We start from the raw sequence: 19,172 nt of genomic DNA on the forward strand, positions 1-19,172 counted from the left end.
AGCCAAAGCCTACTTCTCTGCAATGGACAAGTGTAATATTGTGATTTACAATAAGATATCTAATCTGGTCTTTGTCCCTATCTCTGACAGAGCTCCTAAAGCCCTTGGAATTTCTTAAGCCATAAGAGCTATAAAGGTGCCTTGAAATTCATAGCAAACCCCTCTCAAACATCACTGAGTTTATGTTAACGAGGTGGGTTTTGGAAAGTACCCAAGTTTGGGGGCTGGTCACCTGGGGAGCCAACCATGTGATTAGAGGATTGGAACTCTCAATCCTATCTCCCCAGCCTCCAGGAAAAGGAAGAGGGACAGCAATTCAGTTTAGTCAACACTGCCTAATGATTTGATCAAGCATGCCAGTGTAATGAAGCCTCCAGGAAAACCCAAAAAGGAGAGAGTTTGGGTAGCTTCCAGGTTGGTGAACCAGAATGATTCCATGTGCCATGGTTCCTGGGCCTCAAATTCCAAGGGGAACAGAAGCTCCTACATCCAGGCCCTTGCCTGTGTATCTTTCTTTTCTGGCAGTTTTTACCCTTTAATATCTTGTGCAATAAACCAGTGACCTAGTGAGTAAACAGGGATCTAAACTGATCTAACAAATTAATGGAACCCAAGGAGGGGATCAGGGGAACCTTTGATTTATAGCTGGCCTGTCAGAAGCACAAGCAACAACCTGGACTTGCTACTGGCATTGAACTCAAGGGAGTCTTTTGGGACTTAACCTTTAACCTGTAGAATCTGATACCATCTGCATGTCAAGAGTTGAGCTGAATTATAGCACACACCAAGGGTGTCTCAGATTGTTTGGTGTGGAGAAAAAACAACACATTGGAATTGGTGTCAGAATTGTAACACATGAATAAGAAAGATGAAAAACCTAGTAGGAAGGTGGGTAAGAGAAAAAGAAGGGAGAGACTGTTTTTTCACTAGTATATTCCCAGCACATAGCATGGTATGTGTCATTAGGTATACAATAAATATTTTTCATTGTCTAAGCAATTTGGAAGAGCATTGGATCATAATGTGATCATAACATAATCATAGTACATTAGTCAATTATTTCTTAATGAGATTTCAAAAGAGTAAAATTAAAATGTTTCCTCTACCCACTATGCTTATATGTCTTACTGACTCAGTGAGTTGCATGGATGACGGCAATTTTAAGTACATGAAAAAAATACCATATTATTTGTAGTTTCTGGCTTCTTGGTGTCCTAAATCTCAGCTATATTTAAGCTCACACACTCTTTAAATAAGTGATATGCATACCAAATATGCCACTGCAGTTTGGCCACCAAATAATCAGAGTGGATGCCAGGCAGTCTGGTGCATATCAGCTAAATGTCAGCCTGCTTCAAACTATGGGAGAATCAAGCTATTAGAGTGCTGAGTTTAAACACCACATATTTCTATTTTGTCTTTATTGTCATGAACAAGCTCTGTCTTTAGCTCCTGCTGTGCACTTTTGGAGGGTCTTCCATATGGTTGCTGCTAAGTATTCTGGCATTTCCCCAACTGTTACAATTGGGTCAGTGGGGGGGCTCTGTAGGAGTAATAAAACAAGGGTGACTGCAGCAGGGAGGAGTACCATTACTACACACATAACAGCTCATCCCTACTCAAGCATTCAAGCACAGCTCAATGCCATTCATTAAAACAGACAGTGAGGGCGAACCTCTTTTCTGCCAGAGTTTATTCCAGGATAAGACGAGGCCTTGGATGCCGAGACTAGGTCTCCTCGTTTACAATTTTTCCTTTTTCCTCATTTTTTTCACCTTCCTGTAAAATCTGGAATAACTTGAGGAGTAATACAATTTTATCTTGCTTATTATTATGTCATTCTGAGAAAGTATTCATGAGCAAACTTGTAGCTAAATTTTGGCAGCAACAGTAGGATTGCCAGTGGCCCTGAAGGCTTTTGTGTCTTGTGAGGGGGAACAAAATTGGGACGGGAAGTCTGAATACCACAAATACTTAAAAACCCTTGAAACATGATGCTTAAACCAAAAGGTGACTGATAATATTGACATTTTTACTGGAGTGTCTTCCCTATCACAAAACACATCTATAGGGAAAAAAAGGCCATTATTATTTTTATCCTGTGGAAGGCAATGTTGCTCAAAGCTTTAATAGACTGGGAGGGGAAAGTTCAAAGCAAATTTAAGGTTCTAAATAGTAAAATAATACATTAAACTGAAATATGCGTATACACACAATGACGTAAAACAATGAACTTAAAATCCTAATTCAGAGTGTTTTACATATTTATGCCTATACACACAAGGATTCTTTAAATTACTCATTATGCTTTTCCTTTAACATGGTTTTATTTTTTTCTACAGTAGAACCAATATACAGTTATGTAGTATTTTAATATATTCACAGTATAGCCATAAATTTTTCTTTAGCAATTAGAGGAAATCGAGATTAAAAAAAAATAGGGTTGGAGACATACAAATATGCATGGACTTTTTTTATTCGTGTTTCCAACCAAGCACATTAAAGTGCTGCATTAAGAAAGTTGCTCCCCATTTCCTTCTTCCTCCACCACCCCCAAGCCCAGAAACCGGATCCCCAGAGAACCACACCAGGTGGTCAGAGCCCTGGGCTCAGGGCCGCAAGTGAACCCTTCGGTTCCGCAGGCGGCTGCGCCGCGGGCGCCCACGTGAACTGAGGGCACCAAGGCAGGTGGTCGCTGAACCAGTTAGGCAGGAAAAGAGGGTGAACTCCAGGGACAAGCACCTCAGCAGTACAACTAGCCCCTGCACTTAAGAAAGTATTGCTACTGACAGAAACTGGATAATGGTAATTCAACTGGTTCCAAACCACCCGGACTTGTCCTCGGGCAATGGAGACCCCTACTTCCAGCTTCTCCCCGGGCAAAGGGGAAAGGGCTAAGCAAGGCTCGAGTGTGTCAGCACTGAGCAGGGAGCCTGCACCTAAGAAGGTTCCTGTCACCACGCATAGCCTCCGAAGACCGGCTACCGCTCACAGTCCCCGCAGGATCGCTGCGCCCAAACCCGGAAAGTGGGATACCCGGCCGATGCCAAGGTGAGGGCACCGAAGGCGGCTTCAGGCGCCTCAGTGCGCAGGCGCAATATCTTGCCGCGCAGGCGCCGCCTACAAGTGACTTCTCCAAAAAGTGTCTTAGTTCGCAGTCACCTGAGCTCCGGGAGACTCGGCAGCCGTAGGCTTCAGGGACACCGACTTCTGCGGGTCCTACGTCGAGACCCTGCCCTCTTTTCTTGTTCTTTGTCTTCGCTACCCCGAACCCTCCGAGGGCTGGTCCTTTCCTTCCTGTCCTTTCCCATTTGCGCACCGGACCGGGCCGAGCTGGGCCGCCTGGGCGCGGTTCTTGACCATGGCGTCCCTCTTTAAGAAGAAAACCGTGGATGGTAAGTTCCAGGCCTGGCCGAAAGGGCCCAGCTCTGTGTTTTCCAGACGTGTTTTCAGGGCTTCTGACCGTGATTCTTGCTGTGTCCCTGGGGGCGGGGCTAGATCTAGGGGCCCCACAGGTGATTGACCTCGTGTGTCACTTTCTGCTTCCCATCTCCTCTCGCCCACCTCAACAGCAGCACCTGGGCGGTCTGGCTTCTCTTGAGTCCAGTAACAAGCCCCCAGCCCTATATTTTTCTTTAGCGGAATCCAGAGCATTTGGAGGAGGCAGGATGCTGGTTGGCTCCTGAGTATCATTAGTCTTGATGATTTAATGAATTTCTTGATAGTTTTCTTGAGTTTCTTGAGTTCGTTGTGTACTACGTCTGAGCACGCTAACCGCAAACCTGTGCCTGTGATGGCAGGCCGGGGGTTGGGTGAGGGTTGGCGGGTAAACTGGCTCCAGTTATCAAAATGAACTTGAGTCTGAGTTGGTGTTATTCTAAGAACACCCGATCAGCGGAGATGTGAAACGATTCTTGACTAACTCCAATGGAAACATAAAAGAAACCCAAAGGAAGTGCCTGGATTGTTTCATAATGGATTTTTCTGGTTTGTGATTATCTTTTGCCATCAAAAGTAAGAGATATGATGTGTATTACCTACATAGAAGTGTAGGTGCATTTAAGGTGCTTAAAAGGTGCTTTTATTGTTCCAGACATTTACCTCAGTGTCACCTTAATAGAAAGAAAGTGCATGTACAGGAATATGCAAATTGATGTTTATAGGCAATGCTTGCTTGTAATGTATGTCCATATAACACTGGTTAGTCTTGATAGTCTTGATATTTTCATTGACTGCTACCAGGAATCAAATTCATTCAAGTTCTTTTAAAATAGAGTTTCCCATTACATGTTGAGTCTAGGTTACTACTGGTTCAGCCAAAGAATCACTTCTTTGTAAGGGACTAATTCAACAAAAGGAGCAGTGGATATAGCTGGACAGAGTGCTCAATCCAGACCTGGGGTAACTCCATTCTTTTTATTGACTATTCCAATGCCAGCAAAATTATTTTGGAGGGGATAACAAAGACATCATTTTTACTCTGCCACTCTGCCCTTTTCTTTAACATATAATGTCATCTTACCCCTAATAATACATTTTTGTTTACTCTGAGTTGGTGAAAAGATTTTTTAAAATTTATTGACTTTTTATTAACAGACTTTTTAAAAATCATTTACAATGCCAGAAAAATTACCAAGTTGTTAATAGGGTGCAATACAGTGATTTGAAGTGGGTTTTATGTGTGTTATTCCTGAGAATGCAGTTTGTTTAGTCATTAACCTGGCACTTTATTTTTTTAGTGTTCCAGTACTAATATTTTTATTTTCAGTTATTGTGTAATACTCCATGGAGGAAAAAAAGGTTTATTTCTTTGTTTCAGTATTATATAATTAGAATTTTACTATTGAAATTGAGAACAAACAGACAGTAACCAGAGGGTAAGTGGGAGGGGATAATGGGGGAAAAGGGGGAAGGGTTGTCAAGGAACTTATGTAAAGGACTCATGGACAAAGCCAAAGGCTGGTAGGATCCAGGGTGGGAGGTGGGCATGGTTGTGGCCAGGGGCTGTTGGGGGGGGGGGGTTGGGAATGGAGACAACTGTACTTGGAAAAAGAAAAAAGAAACTTAAAAAAAAATAAAAAAGTATTTTACTAAACAGAGGAAAAAGATTGCATCTTTCTTACTGTGATGTTACAAATAAAAATTTTTAAAAATTTTAATATTAGCAGCCAAACATCCTAGCATTAGTTGTTTAATATCTATTAATATTTTTAAAGACTTAAATGTCAGTTCTGTATTCTCATTGTTGTGCTTCCTGGTGCTTTTGGCAATCTGGTGACTATCGTGTTTGAAGTGTAGAACTGAATAAAAATAAAGACAATGAGGATGTGCAATGAGGGTGTTTAAATGTATACTCATTTGCAATTGGGTTAATTCATCCAAGAAGTAATGTTTTTGCTAAATAGACTTATTTGTGGGGGGAAAAAGTCTTAAAGACTTTTGCTAGGAACTGTGCTACTGAATTGAAGGTCTGCATATGAAATTCCTGAATATAAATTTTGCTGCCATGTACATTGACTATAACTACCAAACTGCATACTTGATGTTTTCTTAAATTATCATATCAATTCAAATCATTTAATGAAATCTTAATTCTAAAACTGTACTTACATTATTTTGATCCAGAGTGTTAATGCTGTGTTTACTCCTTGTTTTATTAAAAAGAAGTTGTTTTGTTTGTTTAAAAGGTTACAGCATTCTTAGTAGTAATGAGGCTATATATTGTGAAGTTTAGTGTATTTTATGCATTTCTCCCAGATCTTTGGACTCGTTGATTATTGATCATGATATCTTTTACTGTACACTGTCTTTTTATCTGTTTCAGCAGTAATGAAATTCTGATATATAAAGGAAGCATGTAACTGTTTATACATCTGGAGAATAATTGAATCTTTTTGTCTCTTTGGATTGGCTGGAACAGTTGCATACTGTATCATTAAAGACTACTGCGCATGTAAATTAAAAAGGGAGACAACATTACTGCACTTATTACTATTCAGAGTTATGTTTAATTCATTTTTGACACAGAGATGAACAAGTCTATGCACTGTATACTTTGTTACAGAAATTAATGAGAACTGTACCTCAGTGCTATAGAAAAGATTCTTTTGAATTTGAAATTACAGTTGAGTCCTTGATTTTCTTTTTACTGATTTATAAGATATATACATATATTAGGGTAAAGTGTTTACAGTTGTTTTTTTTTCCCTTAAGTGGACAAATGGTGACCTATTTAATGGAGCTAATTATAAACATGTAAATCAGGATGCCATGAGGGCTTGTCATAAGTGCACAACTAAATATGCCTCTTAAAAAGTGAAGTTTTTAATTCACTTTAATTGTTGTCTGTTATTCTAAATACAGATAGATTTGAGGTTCTACTGTAAGCCAGCACCAAGTTAGCATTTTTATATGCAGTGTCTTATTAGAATTCTTGTAACACCTATAAGTACTGTTGTTACCTCCACTTTATTGACGAGGAAATTGAGAGGCAAAGGACTAAGTAACTTGCCCAAGATCACACAACTACTAAGTGGCAGGGCTGGGGCCTAATCTCTTTGAATATTATTTTTGATATTTTTTATTAGATAATCCTATGACACAGTTTAATTTTGCTGTTCTTGCTAAGTACTTGGAATTCTCAACTTTTGGTTGGTACCATGTTACCTTTAGTTTGTGAACCAGACTCTTTTCTCTTAGATTTCATGGTAGAACCTTAATATCTAGTGGTGGTAGAACTGGCAACAACTCTCCTTTTCCCTGTTCTCTCTTGACCCAGTGTTTCTGAGGCAGTATCGTCCTACCTTTTTGCTCTTCATCTCAGTCTCTCGTAGAACTAGTGGTGTCTCCTACCTCTATTTCTCAGATGCCCCATTCCACCGCAGTTTGCTTACATCTCATGTAATGAAATTTTGCTAAGATCATCAATGACTTCTAGATAGCCATTCTCAATGTTTATTTGTGGGTGATCATCTCTTGGGCCTATGTTTTACATTTGACTCTAGTACTAAGTTCTGCCTTAAAACTCTCTTGACTTCCATGACAAAATTGTACATTCTCTATTTGCATGATCTTATTCAAACTCTTATTATGTGTTTATAATGTAAATCTTGGCGGGTCCCAAATTTGTATCTCTAGAAATATTTTTCTGAAAGATCAGTGCATCCAATAGTTTGTTGAGTATCTCTATCTAGAGGTCCCAAAAGATGTCAAATCAAAGAGATCTCAAATAATTTGTCACCATATTTTTAAGCTGATTTCTTTCCTGTGTTCTCCTCTTCCAGTGTTTGGGAGTTCTTGATTTTGCCCTCTACCTGATTCAGTTAATTACCGAATCCTACTCCTTTTGCTTCTTAAGTATTTGGCATATGTGATCTTTCTCTATATGCCTTCAAATCCTTGCTGTCATTCAGATTCCATTTATCTTGCAATATATTGCAGTCACTTTTCTGCTTTTCTTTGCTATAGTCAAACAGCCCTTAAATTGTTTGTCTGTAAAACTGCTTGTGTGATTGATATACCTAAGACCTAGATCTTCCTATGTTACTCTTCTGTGCGAACTCCTTTATTGACTCTGTGGTACCAACAGGGTCATATGGCTGCTTTTAATACGGCATTCATGGCTCCCTTTGATCTGACCATGTCTCTGGACATTTACTGTCCAGCAACACTGTTCTCATATTCATCTGCATATACCATACTTCTCACTCTGACATATTTTTGCTTATGATGCTTTTGTAGAAAAAATTCTCTTCCTCTAGGTAACCTGACCTATCTCAGGTTTTTTTTTTCTTCTCTAGGAATTCTTCTCTAATTATGTTATATCTCTTACTATTTATGTTTTTTTTTCTGTTTCTTTTTTCAAACATCTTCTTCCTGATTTGCATTGATGGAACCAAAGTAGATCCTTGTGATTTGCCAAAGTTGTATTATGCTTATTCTAAGTTTTTCCTACATTCTGTATTTGCAAGGTTGCAAAGTCTTCAGCATAATGAAAATATCTCTGCAGCAGTTTATCATTTAGAGACTAAATTCCAAAACAGTAGTATTTACTAACCCAAAGTAGTGTTCCCAGTATCCAGAGCTTGTTATAGCCTACATCCATATCGCCACCTATCTTGAACTTTAATGCAAGTTTAGAAATACTTGGAGGGACATCACTAACAAACAGGAACAGAGATTCTTAGTCTTTGCCTCATTGGGGTGTTATACATGTATGTTACTTATCCAACGTGAAGAACCTGTGGAGTTTTGACTCAGAAGAAATCTATCCAGAAGTCAGTTGTGAGGTCACATGTCCAACAGCCCAAGAGGGAATAAAATCTACCATGTATATAAACTGAATTCCCTCCAGAAACATATCTGCTTTCTTCCAGATAAAACGCAGCATTCTCATGGTGCTACCCAGAGTACCCAGATCTTTCCTAAGATGATGTACGTTTCCTTGGTGCTTATTCTTCTGAATATTTAAAAACTCAGATTTTAATTTCTTTTTGGCTCCTACATTCTTGACACACTAAAATGCTATCATTATTATTAATTATTGCACATGGTATTCAGGAGCACAGTACAGTCTTCTTAGCGTTTTTCTGAGCAAAAGTCCCCATATGTTTAGAATGGATGTTTCTAGGAAGGTGACTTCCTTCTGTATTTGTCCATCCTTATCATGACACGTAAGACTCCTATTTCTTTTCATGGTGTGATTGTCTACCTTCGAGTCCAGGTATCTGAGACTTTTTTTCAGAGGAGCCTTTTCTCTCATCCCCTCATTTATTTAACATGAAAAATTGCCTTGGGCAGTTTTCTGAACTTAAGTCGTTCTTGATGATAGTGCCAGAATCTGTGTCTTTGAGAACCAAATGTGACCTAAACATCTGCTGAGAGGTAGCCCATTTCAACATCTTCAGCTCTTCAAAAAAGCTGGTATTTTAATAATAGTAATATATTCATTTCAATGAATTCCTCAGGGCTTCAGTGACTTTTGAAAGTTTACTGGTAGGAAAAAAACATTCTTTTTTACTTCCTTTTATGTTACTCTAGAGCTAGATTCTCTTATTTTTTCTTTAGTATTCTGTATCTTCCAAGCAAGTCAACTTCAACCTAGTTCTTAGGTGGATCCTTGGCTCCCTGGAGCATATTTAAAGCTGTTGATGTGATCTTCTACTCTCCTTTCTATTTCCCATAGTTATTTTTTCTTTACCATATATCAAAACTGATTGATTAAGCTGATACTGGTAATTCCGGCCTGATTTCTGATATACTATTTCCAAAGCCTGAAAAACAAATTTACTTTGCATATCAAATTCTGACTCCTCCTTACCCACTTTCTCATTGTCATTTTCCTTTGGATCCTAGAGCCAACAGTTTGTAGGTACTGACCTTTAATGTTTCTTTCTCATTCCTTACCCTTTGAGCTTATAGCATTTTTCACAGTGTTTTTCCTCATTAACCCAAGATGATTGTACATTCCTACATAGATAGGACCCTTTCCTAATTTCTTGATCATTGGTGAGCTCTGCTGTACCTGCTTTTGCTGAACTCACATTCCTGACTCTTCTTTTCATAGTCATGGTCAGGGCTTGTCTATTACCTAGTATCACACTATACCTGGGCCACAATGCCCGCTATTTCCAGGGGTGACAGCTGATGCAGAGCTGGTAGATGAAATCTAAAGGGTTACTCTCTCCTTGGGATCTAGATCCCCAAAACAAGTTCACAGAGATGGCAAAGCAGGATGTGGGAACATTTTGTGCTCCTATCTCAATGCATGTGATGGTTAGAGTCAAGATAATTGACAGGAATAATGGTGCATAAGTCAACAAGATTCTTTTTGTAAAGAAATACATTTAAAAGCAGAAAATGTGAACTTGAGTGTTGGTGTCATGGGCTCCAGGTCTGACTGCCCTGCAGCTTCACCACCTCCTGGGCAGGGGTGCTGAACAGCGCCCAGCAGGCCTTACATAGCACGTGGTGTTCAGGCGCTTGGCAGAGGTTGGCCTGCGGCTCCTTTGGGCCCCATGCCTGGAAGCTGCACGGTTGTAGATGTTATCAGTCAAAGCAGGGTTGGTGGACTCTGCAATCAGGTAAGGTGGCAGGCTCTGCCTTTCAAATGCATGCAGCTCACTGACTTCATCCTCAAGTTCCCACACAGTGCCCACCAGAAGAATGTTTAACAAGGCAGATACCAATACGAAATAGGCTAAGAAGATTGAAGCCAGAGAGGAAAAAAAAAGGCAAGATGACCAATTTTGATGGTTACAAAGTCACGAAGGCAAAGGAAATGAGGAACCGAATAATCAAGCTTGAAGTTAGGAAACTTCAAAAGGTGGCTAGCTTTTCTGAAAGCTTTTCCCAAAAAAGCACTTGCTGCTAAAAGTGCAGCTGCAGCAGCCACCGCAAAAGTTCCAGCAAGAAAGGTGATGCTGCAGGCCATGCAGCCCAGAAGGTACCCACCCAGAAAGCCACAGGCCAGAATATAGCTCCAAAAGCTCTGAAGGGCCCAAAAGCTCCAACCCAGAAAGCACCTGCTCCAGAGGCACCTGGCAAGAAGGCAGTAAGAACCTCAGAGGCTATTTTAAAAGTAATAAGTGTTCCTTTTGGAAAAAAAAGAAAATATGCTGTATTAGATTAGTCCATCATGACCTTATGGTAGGTAAAGCACAAAACCCAGTACTTGGTAGAGTGGATGCTGCTGTCTAATAGACCAGCTGGAATCCCGCTGAGAGGTGTGATCTGTGTGTCGTGCCTCAGTGCTCATGAGACAGTACTCCCGAATGGCCCTGCAAGCTGGAGACAGCCCCTTCTCTCAAAGGACAGGCACTTAGAACAGTCTTCCTCACTGATTAATGAATGTCCGTAATTACAGTTGATAATTACTTTTTTCTTTCATCCTCAAATTGTAAATTGTATGTAAATGAGCAGGAAGTGGAAGGGCAACCTTAATTCAAGTTGGGGCTTGGCCTCATACCTCACTAGAGAATTTCAGTGAGCTAGACTGCATGGGAAGCCCTTTTAGATTTATTTTTAATTTTTTACTTTTTTTCCTGTAAACAGATAGACCTTATTGACTTAGAACAAAAGAAGGCAGAATGACCATTTCTGTCTATATCTTAAATCTAGAATTTAAGTCGGTGATCTTATTATTCTGATGCACACATGTATAAACCTCGTTCAGTATTTAGAGACTTAGAGGTTTGAAACAGGCTTTTAATGCCAAGAGTGGCCTGGGTGGCCTTTCTAGGTGTAGTGCTGGGTATAAGACTGGAGAGTAATGGGGGCGGGCAGCCCCCAGATTCTTTTCACCTCACCAAATGGTGAGAGAGAAAGTATATAATATGTATCCTTTTGACATTTTCAGTTTGAAAGTTTTCTATTCCTGCCCACTGTGAAATGCTTCACAAGAAATCCACGAGGTGGATGCAGTGCAGGAGGATAAGAATTCAGGGGATGCTCTTTGACCTGGAGATGGAAGCAGAGGATGAACAGGAGCCACGCACTCCATCTCTCCTAGACGTCAGCAGTACCCTGTACATGTTTCTGTCGTTGTCTGGACTCAGAATGGAAAGAGAGAGAAAATTAAAGAGAAATAACTGATTATTTCAATGCTGTTTTTCCATTATAGAATGCTCTGTATCATAGTTCAGATTTTACTATTGTTAATATCAACCATCTTTCTTGATAGTCAATAGATATTATCATACTTTTTAAAGTAATGTGTTCAGTATGTCTGTGAGGGAAATTCTTTTATATTTTAGTATATAGGTCTGTACTGTCTTAGATCACTGTTAACTAATATATTGGGATAGTATTTGGCATTAAGATGGGGATACAAATAGATAAATAAATAAAATTTATTTATTTGTTCTTGTTCTTAGGTGTAATTTGGGGAAGAAATCAGACCTGCCAAGAAATAATGTAATAGAAAATAAACTTGGCCTTAAAAACATTGAAAGTGCCTCAGAACCTTTCTCATAATATTTCTTCTTTATTAGCTAGAAAACAAATTCATTAAATGTGGGTTTAACCTAGGAATTGTTTTTTTAAAAATTAAAGAGTAATTAGTTTGTTTTATAGGATATACCAATCATCTCATATGGAAAATATTTTACTATCTTTTTCTACTTACCATAATATGTTTTAAGTATTATGACTCTATTTTAGTATATAATATTACATGCTCTCAATTTATAGCTTAGAACTGTTTAAATATTAATAGGTCTATTAACAATAGGCTGTGAAATTTGCAGTAGTTAATTTTCTTTATTTTTCTGTCTCTAATATACAGTGACAGTTATGGAATACATAGTTATATAAAACTAAGAAAGGGGAAGCTAAGCTATTTGGTTAAATTATGTTTTGTTAAAGTTTTATGTCATAATTTTTGTTTTTCAACAAAGATAGCTACATCTATTCTGTATTCTGATTCCTTGTTGCTAACTGTGTGTCTCAAAAAACTCATTTCCGTTGTAACACTAACTGTCTGGGGTTAGCCCAGACCCCACAGGTTAAGGGCTCAGTCCCACAAAACTGCTCCCACTCAGGATTTCAATCACAAGTCCCAGGTTGTCACCATTAATTCTGACCAACTGGCTACAAATTCAGGTGTCACCACAGCTCCCTGGTATTTGATAATTCATAAGAAAAACTCTCAAATCTAGAAAAGTGTTTTACTTACTGTCATTGGTTTATGTAAGGATAAAACTCAGGAACAAGCAGCCAAATGAAGCAGGGTCTCGGGGCTGGGGCACAGAGCTTCCATGCCACCTTTCCAGTATGTGAATTTGCTCACCAACTCAGAAACTCCAGCAGTTTCTTTGTTCAAGAGATTGTATAACCCAGTCTCTACCTGCTCCCCTCTCCTGAGGAGTGGAGCTGGAAGTTCCCACCTTCTAATCAAGTATCTGGTCTTCTGGTAACCAGCCCCATCCTAAGCGTCCCCCTTCCTGAGTCAAAAGACATTTCTGTCACTAAGGAAATTCCAAGGGTTTTAAGAGCTCTGTGCCAAGAACCCAGGAAAAAGACCAACTGTATATATTGTTTTCATTATACTACCCTAGTAATGAAAAAATGTATACTGGTAGAATTATAGATCTGAGCAATGAAGGCTTCAGTAGTTGTTTTGCACCTGTGTTAATGATCTGGCCACAGTTTAACTTATTAATATGATGGCTTCGTTTACAGCCTAGTACTCTTACAACTATAGAAGACCAGCATCACTATCTCAATATTTCATATTATACTAAAAACTAGGGATTTTTTAGAGCACAAACAGGTTACTTCAAAAGTTCATTTGTATTTTCACAATTTTAAATTCAAAGCGTATTTTTCTATTGAAACAGTAAGTGGTAAATGTTTTCATACCAATCCATTGGCTTTAACAAGATAGGGAACTAAGTCCCAAAGAAAAAAATGGGAGTGTTTGAGTATTGATGGTGGAAAGGCTTATGATTTATTTGAAAGATAGGAAATGAGAGCTTTCTTTGCTGTTTGGTTTAGTGTCCCTCTGTAATGTCAGAGGAAAGATATTGTGTGTTACCAACTGAATTGTGTTCCCCTCCCCAAAATTCATATGTTGAAGCCCTAATCCCTTGTGGCTATTTTTTGGAGGTAGGGTCTTTTAAAAGGTTAATTGAGATTAAATACAGTCATATGGCTGAGCCTTAATCCAGTAGAATTGGTTTCCTTGTAGGAGGAAGAGACACCAGGGACCACACAGGCAGAGAATTGGACATGTGAGGACACAGCAAGAAGTCAGCCATCTACAAGCCAAAGAGAGAGGCCTCAGGAAAAATCATACCTGCCAAAACCTAGATCGTAGCCTTCCAGCCTCCAGAACAAACAAAATAAATCTCTGTTGTTCAAGCCACTCAGTCTGTGATGTCTCTAATGGCAGTACTAGCAAACTAATAAACTGCCGTTTTAGAACAGGATTTTTACCAATGCTCCAGGGTACATTAGGAAATGTGGATAGAGATCTCTCGAAAGGGATCCTTGGTTTAATAAATTTGGGAAATAATCTACTATATATTCTCCCCTTCAGGATTGACAGTTTATATTCATAGGTTAAGCATTTTTAGAAGCCTTGAAGTAAAGAAATCTTTTTTTTTCAATGTCAACAGTTCCCAAATATATTTGCCTACAGAACATGCCCCTTTTTTGTTAAGTGAATTGTGTTTCCCATCCAGAAGAAAGTGGCTGAGGGAAGAGACATATTTCTCTTCATGTCCACCTCTCTTCATCTGTCCTAAAGATATGTCATGGTTTTATATTTCTGTATATGAGGAACACAGAGAATGTTTTCTTTGTCAATCCTTAGCTTGAGATATTCACCCATATACCTTCACTGAAAAGAGTAAGCAAAGAAGGGGAAATGGGTGTCTTGTATGTAGAACATAGGAGTTCTGGCATCTTATTTTAATTTTTATTCAGAATATGTAATGACTTGAATGTTTTTATTCAGTATGAAATACTGTATATTTTTATTGAATATGGGTCTACACTTATTAGGATTATGTCTCTGATAACTTTATTTCTAGTTTGTCCAAAAAGCTTCCCAGAAGCATAACATAGTAGTTAAAATCAGGGGCCATGGAATCAGACTACTTGTGAATGAATCCTAGCACTTTTTCGCCCTTGGGCAAATTATCTCAGCAAATACCAATTTCTTCTGAAAGAAGTGTCATAATAGTGTCTACCTACCTTTTGGCATTGTGAAGCATTTAATATTGTGCCTGTTACTCAGGATAATTAGTGATTTTTATTCTGAGCAAAGGTATATTATTCACAGAAATATATAGTGCTCTATAAATTGTGATGCTCCATCATTAAAAAGAACAATGGCTGCTGGCTTTGTTGTTATTTTAGCTGGGGTGAAATTCACAGAATATTAACAATTTTAAAGTGGTCAGTGGCATTTAGTACAGTCACAGTTGTGTATCTAGTTGTTAACAACTCTATCTAGTTGTTAATTGTTCCCTCACCCCAACAACTAACAACTACTACCCTGTTGTTTTCCTGTCTTCATATTTATCTATTCTGGATATTTTATATGGGTGTAAGCATGAAATGTGACCATTTGCATGTGGCTTTTTTCACTTAGCATCACATTTTTGAGGTTTATCTATGTTTCAGTAGTATCAGTACTTTATGTCTGTGTAACTGAATAATGCTTCCATTATGCTTATATAGCTCCCGCAGTTTGTTCATTCACTTGCTTGTTCATGGACATTTGGGTTGTTTCCACCTTTGGGTATTGTGAATAGTGATGCTATGAACATTTGTGTAGCAGTATTTGTTTAAGTACCTGTTTCAGCTTTTGGGTAAATACTTAAGAGGGAAATTATTGGGTCATAGGGTAATTTTATGTTTAACTTTTTGAGAAACATTCAAACTGTTATCCACAGGACTGAAATAATTTACATTCCTATAAGCAATGTACAGGGGTACCATCTCTATCCTTATCAATATTTGTTATTTTCCTTTTTTGTTTTTGGTTACAGACATTCTGGTGGATGTGAACCGGTATTTCATTTTCCTAATGACTAATGATATTGAGTGTCTTTTTCATGTGTTTATTGGCTGTTTATTTCCAGATAAATGTCTATTCAAATACTTCACCCAGTTTTAATGGGGCTGTTTGTCTTTTGTTTTTTTAGTATTTGGAGTTTTTGGAATTTTTGATATTCCAGATAATAGATTTGTAGCATATACTCGTATATAACATTCATATATTTTGTCCCATTCTGTAGGTTGTTGTTTCACTTGATAATGTCCTTTGATGCAGTTTTTAATTTTCATAAAGTCTCATTTATTTATTTATTGTGTTGCTTGTACTTTTAGTGTCATATTTAAGAACCCAGTGCTAAATTCCAGATTATACAGATTAACTCTTGAATATTCTTCTAAGAGCTTAATGATTGTAGCCCCTATAATTGGGACATTAATCTTTGAGTTAATTTTCATATATGGTCTGTATCAGGGGTCGTTTCATTCTTTCTCATCCTGTTGCCCCAGCACCATTTGGTGATGAGACTATTTTTTTCTGTTGGTTGTTTTTTTTAATCTACCTCTTGACTAAAAAAGTGTTCTAGTAAAGTGATAAAGATAATTGATTCTGGAGACAGAACACTTAGGTTCAAATCTGGCATGGCACTTACTCTTTTGTGACGTTGGGCAAGTTATTTAAAATTCCTAATACTCAATTTTGTTATGTATAAAGTAATGGAAAAATCAACTTCCTAGCATTATTATGAACATTATGTATTATAATATATGTGAAACACTTAAAAGATTCCTGACAATGACAGATCAGTTTTGGTAAGAATTACTATCCATATCTGTGATCCTTTGGAGAAATCACTGTCTAGTAAGAGCTAACCCTGAATTTTGTCCATCAGGCCTAGACTAATAGTTTAATTCTTCAAAGGGTAAGATGATAAATTAGACATTGAGGGACACTTACAGTATTTCAGGGCATTGTGTGTATTATTTACCCCTTAACAGCAGTCCTATTCTGTAAGAAACCTGAGATTTGAGAGCGTTAACTAACTTTTCTAACACATGATCAAGTGGTAGAGGTGGGATTCGCTGCTTCACTGGTACGATGACTTAGTGTAGAGCAAAGATTCAGTAAACAAATGACCTTATTTCTTTTCCCACATAACATTGGAGTACAGAAAGATAAAAAGGATGTGTGTGTGTGACACATATATGTGCCATATAAAACATTGTGTGCTAATCAGTTCTCCAAGGGAACGTTTTGTTGTGATTTATATGTGCTTTTGGCTAAGTCTCAGACTAGAGCGCACTTGCACTGACTTCTGTGTATAATCAATATTTATAATTGAAATTTGACTGTTTTACTGATTTTTAGTGTTGTATATTAAATTGAAAAAAATTTTAGCATCCAGTAAATCAAGGCTTATTTTTTTACTGACATCTTTGAGTCCAATATTTTAAATGGTTTTAAGGAAAATTTTACAACCCATACACTTAGGTTTCTTTTGTGCTTTTTCTTAGATGTAATAAAGGAACAGAATCGGGAGTTACGAGGTACACAGAGGGCTATAAGCAGAGATCGAGCAGCTTTAGAGAAACAAGAAAAACAGCTGGTAAGTAGAACATTAAAGTTCAGTTTAACTTTTCACACAAATTTGGAAATTAGTGTCAGAATAATTAGCTAACCGGGAAGAAGACACATGGCAGGTGGTAAGTAATTTGTTTTACAAAGAAATGGCATTTAATGCCTTTCTGCAGTTTCTGCTTACCTTTGTTTATTGTTTCATTCTGCTGACTTTTATCAGATTCTGTGTATTCTGCTGATTATAAAATCAAATTATTCTTCAGTTTGTAAAAGTCATGAATGCCTAGGAAGAAATACTGCTCAAAACACAGCCAAGTATTCTCAGTTAATAACAAAGATAATGCGATCCTCAAAAACTAGAGAGGGTTACAAGAAAATAATTCATAGGTATCTTTATATTTTACTTTTTATTTTAACCATTATTTTGTCTGTGATAATGAATGTACTTTAGAAATAAGCTGTTTTAAAATATATATTGCTTAAGATACTTTAATAAACAGCATAACTTCAGCATAATTGACATGGAATGGACTGTACATATTTAATGCCTACAATCTGGTACATTTGGACATCTGTGTTAACTAGTGAAACGATGCTGCAATCAAGGTAATGAACATACCCTTCACCCCTAAGTTCACTTACTCCCTCCGCGGTCCCTCCTGTTCATCCCTCCCTTTCTGCCGCCTCCTCAGTCAGGCAAGCACTGATCTGTTACTGCAGATTGGTTTACATTTTCTAGAATTTTATATAAATGAAATTATACGTAGTATGAACTCTTTTTCATACAGCTTCTTTCACTCATAACTATTTTGAGATTAATCAGTGTACATTTATCAGGATTAATTCCTTTGTGTTTATGAATGTGTTTCTATTGTGTGGATGTTCCACAATTTGTTTATCTATTCACCAGCCAATGGACATTTGGGTTATTTCCAGAGTGTGGCTATTTTGAATAACATTCCTATAAACATTCAACTGAAGTCTTTGTGTGAACATAGTTTTCATTTTTCTTGGGTATAGTCCTAGGAATGGGATTGTTGGGTCATAGAGTAAATGCATACATATTTAATTGTGTGAGAATGCTCAACAGCTTTTCAAGTGGCTGTAATGTTTTCTGTTCCTATCAGCTATATAAGAAAGTAAAGTTGTTTTGTATCCTGGCCAAGAGTTGAGTTAACCATCTTTGTTTTCCTTTTAGCCACTCTAGTGGTATGTAGTAGGTTGTCATTTTAAATTGCTTTTCCTCATCGCTTTTGATGTTCAGCACCTTTTCATGTGCCTGTTTGCCTTTTACATGTCTTCTTTGCCCAAAGGGTCCCCTGAAAAATTTTGCCAATTTTTTTCAAGTTGTTTTCTAACTCAGTTGTAAGAATTATTTCTATATTCTGGATACAAATGCTTTATTAAATATATATTTTGCAGATACTCTCCCCAGTTCTTGTCCTTGTCTTATATTTTCCTCATGGTATCTTTGGGGGAGCAGAGAGTTTGATTTTTAGCAAATACAATTTATTATTATTCTGTGATTAGTAGTTTTAGAGCCCTAAGAAATCTTTGCCTAACCCGAAGTCACTAGTATTTTCTCTTATGTGTCCCTCTGGTAGTATTATAGTGTAGTTCTTTCATTTAGAACTGTGAACCATATTGAATTAAATCACTATGTTGTCAGGTGAGAATAGAGGTTCACTTTTGCATATGAAAATTCAGTGCCAACATTTGTTGCTAACATCCTTCCCTTTTCAAATACCTTGTCATCTTTGTACAATATCAGTTATCCAAATACATGTGGGCCTCATCCTGAGTTCTGTGCTATTCCATTGATCTATATGACTATTTTTAAGCCAATATCACATTTTTATTAGTATAGCTTTATAATAAATCTTTTTAAAATATTTTATTTATTTATTTTTAGAGAGGGGAAGGGAGGGAGAAAGATAAGGACAGAAACATCAGTGAATGGTTGCCTCTCCCACACCCCCAAGTGGGGACCTGACCCCAACTGAGGCATGTGCCCTTAACTGGGAATTGAACCAGCGACCCTTTGGTTCACAGTCTGGCTGGCACTCAGTCCACTGAGCCACACCAGCCAAGG

At 37.8% G+C, this 19,172-nt stretch overlaps 1 protein-coding gene and 1 pseudogene across 1 annotated transcript in view; both read left to right on the plus strand.

Moving 5' to 3' along the window:
- Positions 1-3,116: 3,116 nt before the first annotated feature.
- Positions 3,117-19,172, plus strand: part of CHMP2B (charged multivesicular body protein 2B) — a 28,361-nt gene continuing 12,305 nt past the window's right edge. The window contains exons 1-2 of the mRNA XM_037130755.2: positions 3,117-3,395; positions 17,017-17,108. Coding sequence (XP_036986650.2) covers positions 3,362-3,395; positions 17,017-17,108 — 126 coding nt within the window. The 5' untranslated portion in view covers positions 3,117-3,361. The remainder of the gene's footprint in view (positions 3,396-17,016; positions 17,109-19,172) is intronic.
- Positions 8,429-10,750, plus strand: LOC128627045 (60S ribosomal protein L14-like; annotated as a pseudogene).

The sequence above is a fragment of the Artibeus jamaicensis genome, unplaced genomic scaffold (genome assembly GCF_021234435.1).
Source record: "Artibeus jamaicensis isolate MK-2021 breed Jamaican fruit bat unplaced genomic scaffold, CSHL_Jam_final contig_3114, whole genome shotgun sequence".
Classification (NCBI taxonomy): domain Eukaryota; kingdom Metazoa; phylum Chordata; class Mammalia; order Chiroptera; family Phyllostomidae; genus Artibeus; species Artibeus jamaicensis.